The sequence below is a fragment of the Penaeus vannamei genome, chromosome 35, assembly GCF_042767895.1.
Source record: "Penaeus vannamei isolate JL-2024 chromosome 35, ASM4276789v1, whole genome shotgun sequence".
Taxonomy (NCBI): domain Eukaryota; kingdom Metazoa; phylum Arthropoda; class Malacostraca; order Decapoda; family Penaeidae; genus Penaeus; species Penaeus vannamei.
This window is the reverse complement of record NC_091583.1, coordinates 25356569-25361568: the sequence shown is the minus strand read 5'-3', so window position 1 is coordinate 25361568 and position 5000 is coordinate 25356569. Positions and strand designations below refer to the sequence as shown.

The window sequence follows — 5000 nt, the reverse complement described above, 5'->3', positions numbered from 1 at the left end:
GTTTGTGTGAGGAAAATGCTGTGAGGAAAGGGTTCATGTTGTGTCTATATGCGTAGCATTTTTGTACAGGATATATATGTATAGCTCTCTGTATGTGTAGTCTTTGTTTTTTATGTACATGATGTTTTTTCTCCAATTTTGACATTGTTTTTTTCAAATTTCAGGCACAGGGAAATGGATCACGGAGACAATCGAAACGAGAGGTATAGTCGAAAAAAATCAGATGTAGTATTAGAGAATCATTTCAAATATCTTAGCTTTTTCCACGGGAGGAAGAATCACACATGTTGCATATGTGTTTGCATGTAATCCTTTACTCTTGTTTTCGTGCAATATCCTTGGCTTCAACAAAACCTCCAGAGGCGACCTGCGAACTAACCAGAAAATGCAGGAGAGCCAATGGGCGATGCACTGGCAAAGGATGCAGGAGGCAAGAGCGTGAGCTTCCCGGTGGATGTGGTCGCAGCCATTGCAAATGTTGCATACGTGATGAAAGTAAGTGACTATGATTTTGCATAAGCCTCCCCCTACCAGTGCATAGCCTCTCCATCATCGAGACTCCCGGCAGTGCCTCCTCGTGGCCTCCCATGGAAACTGGGTACCTTGCGGTTCCAGGCTAAACTGAGGGGGATCTCAGAGCAGCAGGAGGCCCCAGAGGTTCAGGGTCATGGCCCACTGGTGTCTGGACACGCCCTGTACCAACTCCTGCCCCCTAGCCCCCTGGGGTTAATGGGAGGCTCAGGGGAGGTGGGCCTTGCCAGTCCTCCTCCCCCCAGATATAACCAATCGGCAGTGTCCCTAATAAACGGAAAGGCTGGGAGGAGGGAAAAGTCCCTCCCACCCAGCAAGTGAGGCGGACTGTGGGCCCTGTTGGGAGGGCGACTGCTGGAGCGCAGGCTGGGAACAGGAATTACTCGTCTCGCCTGCGCTCTGGTGGCCGCCAGCCCAGAGTGAAGCTTGTGGGGGAAAGCCCTCGGGAACCCCACAGGTGGATAATGGGGCACACAGCCTGTCACCCCCTTTTATATGGGTTAGCGTCGGTGGGGGTGGCAGAGGTGGCATCCACCCGGAGCGACTGCCAGAGGCTGAACCTCAGGCGGGAAGTCAGGGTGGGGGCTTGGAACGTCCGTTCTTTGCGTCAGGATGATCGGTTGCCTCTACTGTCGAGGGAACTGGGGCGACAGAGAGTTGAGGTGGCTGCTCTCTCGGAGGTGAGGAGGCCTGGCAGCGGCATGACCTGTGTAGGTGGCTACACCTATTACTGGTCGGGCCGCAGCGACGGCCACCATCTCCAGCAGACTTCAGCCCTCGGTAGTAGAGGTTACTCCTGTTGATGAGCGTATAATGGTGTTGAGATTGAAGCTATCTTTTGGCTTCATGTCTCTTATTGCTGTGTACGCTCCTACCGATATTTGTAAACTTGACGTGAAAGAGATGTTCTACACCAAACTTACATCTGTGGTAGACAGATGTCCAAGGCGAAATATTCGCATTGTTCTGGGTGACTTCAATGCAGTATCTGGCTGTGATCGAGCTGGCTATGAGATGTCTGTCGGTCCCCATGGTTCAGGAGCTGATGCCGGTAGTGAGAATAGCCTCCTTTTCCGGGACTTTGCTAGGTCCCAGAAATTGAGGATTTCTGGCTCCTGGTACCAGCGCCCAGACCCACATCGCTGGACATGGTACAGTGATGCGGGTAATGCAGCCAAGGAGATCGACCACATACTCGTTAGCACTCGTTGGAGGATCCTTCAGAATTGCAGGGTGTACAGGAGTGCTGAGTTCTGTGGTACTGACCACAGATTGGTTGTGGCTACCCTCCGGGTCCACTTCAAAACTCCCCAGTGGTCAAATGATCACCCTAGGGTGTTTCATTTGGACAGGCTGAGGGAGGGGGAGTGTGCCCACGGGTTTGCTGAGGCAATCTCTGATCGTTTCGCAATGCTTGACGGTCTGCCAGACCCTGTTCTTCTGTGGGATACCTTCAAGCGTGAATTGATGCAGCTCAAGATACGATTGGTGTACGCCCGAGAGCAGTACAGAATTCCATCTCGCAGGAGACACTGGAAGCCACAGATGCATGTCGTGCGGCTTGTCTGACAGGGGATCGGGAATTGCACCGTTTTCATGTGCGCAGAACTCGGTCCCTGTTAAGAAGGGACAAGGAACAGTTTAATTAGGAGTCTTGCAGAGGAGATAGAAGGCCATTTCTTAGTAAATGACCTTCGTCCTGTATACCAAGCCCTGAGAAAGCTGAACTCCAAGCCCTCTTCACAGGTGACAGCAGTTCGCTCAGTAAGTGGTCAGATCGTTTCAGATCCTGTTGCGGTGCGGGAACGTTGGGCTGAGTATTTTGAGCAGCTGTACCAGGTTGATCCACCAACAGTTAACTTGGATGCGGGTAGTGTCGAGATCCCGCTGCCGGATCCACCCATTAGTGAGGACCCTCCCTCCCTAACTGAAGTTAGGGGGGCGATTTCTAAGCTGAAGAATAGTAAAGCAGGAGGTATCTGTGGCATACCAGCTGAACTGTTAAAGGCTGGTGGTGAACCTATGGCACGGGGGTTACATGCTGTCTTGGCTGCCATCTGGCGGTCCAGTACTGTTCCTCCTGACCTGTTGAGGGGTGTGGTCATCCCTCTCTGGAAGGGGAAGAGGGACCGTTGGGACTGCAGCAATCACTGAGGCTTCACACTGCTCAGTATACCAGGCAAAGTTCTCGCCCACATCCTTCTGAGACGTATCAGGGACCATCTACTGAGGCACCAGAGACTGGAGCAATCCGGATTCACTCCTGGTAAGTCCACAATAGACCGTATCCTCGCGCTTCGAGTCATTGTAGAGCGCCGCCGTGAGTTCGGGCGTGGGCTGCTTGCAGCCTACATCGACCTCAAGAAGGCGTTCGATACGGTGCAGCGGGAGTCACTTTGGGAGATCCTGAGGCTGAGAGGAATTCCAACGAGGATTATTGGACTAATAGCAAGCCTGTATACTGGTACTGAAAGTGCTGTAAAGTGTGGTGGGGGCCTGTCGAGCTTCTTTCCTGTTAGTTCAGGAATGAGGCAATGCTGTGTTCTTGCACCAACTCTTTTCAACACTTGCATGGACTGGATACTGGGCAGAGCTACTGTTCAAAGTCATTGTGGAGCAACACTGGGCAATACCAAGGTTACAGACCTTGACTTTGCTGATGACGTTGCCATTCTATATGTCTTTGGAAACCCTAGTGGCGCCTCTCGATGTATTTAGCAATGAAGCAAAGCCCTTGGGTCTAGAGGTCTCCTGGACCAAGACCAAGGTCCAGGAATTTGGGGACTTGTTAGGAGAACCTGTTCAGTCGGTATGTGCTTGCGGCGAGGACATTGAAGTCACAGAGAGCTTTACATACCTTGATAGTGTAGTTCATAACTCTGGGCTGTCAGACCATGAAGTCAGCAGACGGATTGGCCTGGCAGCAGGGGTCATGAACTCTCTCAACAAGAGTATTTGGAGATGTCGGTACCTGTGCAGAAGGACCAAGCTATGGGTTTTCAAGGCCCTGATAATACCAGTTTTGCTATACGGTAGCGAAACCTGGACATTGTCCTGTGCCTTGGAGGCTCGTCTTGAAGCCTTTTGTAATAAGTCCTTGCGCCAGATCATGGGGTACTGTTGGCGGGACCATGTGTCCAACCAACGGTTGCACCGTGAGACTGGCACAGGACCTGTTATCTGCACAATCCGTGATCGCCAACTCAGGCTATACGGCCACCTGGCTCGCTTTCCTCAGGATGATCCTGCCCATCAGGTCGTCTCTGTTCGAGACAACCCTGGGTGGAGGAGGCCTGTGGGACGACCGAGGAAGTCGTGGCTTGGGCAGATCGACCAAACCTGCCGTGAAGACATAAAAATGGGCCGAGTCCCTGCCTGGCGTCTAGCCATGAGGGATCCTCGTAGGTGGAAGCGAAGGGTGGATGCGGCTATGCGCCCCTGTCGGCGTCAACCCCCTTGATGATGATGATGATATACATATATATAATCGCTGGAAAATAAAAAGAACATAGGTATCTGAACTTGATTGAAATGTAAAATAAGAGAAGCCTAGAATAAAAATTCTAAAGAATTGGAATATTTAATTAGGCAAAACTTTTTTCTTTTCCTTTTCCTAGAATGCAAACCCAAAAAGCAATGTAAGTGGAAAGGCAGATACTGCACGACGGGAAAATGCAAAAACAACGAAAGGGTAATAAAACGCGCTTGCCAAGAGAAGAAATGCCGCTGCTGCGCCCCTGGTCGAGGTGAATGTACCGACAATAAGGAAATTACGTCTCATTTTTATCATTATCATTATCACTGATGTTTTGTTGTTCATGATTATATATATTTGTTTGATTTCATTATATATATGTATAATTTTTTTACTAGTATTCCAGTTGTTACTGATATTATTATTCTGTGAGTAGAGCTGTAGGCATAACAATTATCTTTCTGTCGATATATAATTTTGTTTCGTTCGATATCTTACATGTACAGATAATCTCTATAAATAATCAATAAATAACCATAGAAATCGGATTTTCCTCCAGTTTGCAAGAAGAAGACTAAATGCAAGGAGAACAAGGGTTCCTGCAGACAGGGCCGTTGCAAGAGCTACGAGAAGGAAATATACGAGGGTTGCAAGGGCCTTCGCTGCCGGTGCTGCGCTCTCGACGTGGGTAAGCGTGGGTGGTGTTCCGATGAATATTCTTGCTATTTATGATTTGCTGTTGACTGCTTTCGAACCTGGAAAAAGCAAACTCAAGCTATCACCATTAACAACAACAAACAACAATAACAATAATAACAACAACAGTAACAATAATAATAACATCAACAAAAACCGCGCGCGCGCGCGCTCACAGAATATATATGGCGTTTCCTGTACTTTCATCCTTGATCGGTAAGATTTCAGATACGAGAATCCACAGTAATTTTACGGAGGAACTTTCGTTACTTATCCTGACTGTCTTTGTGCTAAAAAA

At 49.2% G+C, this 5000-nt stretch overlaps 1 protein-coding gene across 1 annotated transcript in view; it reads left to right on the top strand.

Annotated features, from left to right (window-relative positions):
• Window positions 1–5000, top strand: part of LOC138859331 (tenascin-like) — a 6065-nt gene that overhangs the window by 393 nt on the left and 672 nt on the right. Inside the window, exons 3-6 of the mRNA XM_070114118.1 lie at window positions 165–203; window positions 361–495; window positions 4149–4277; window positions 4566–4694. Coding sequence (XP_069970219.1) covers window positions 165–203; window positions 361–495; window positions 4149–4277; window positions 4566–4694 — 432 coding nt within the window. The remainder of the gene's footprint in view (window positions 1–164; window positions 204–360; window positions 496–4148; window positions 4278–4565; window positions 4695–5000) is intronic.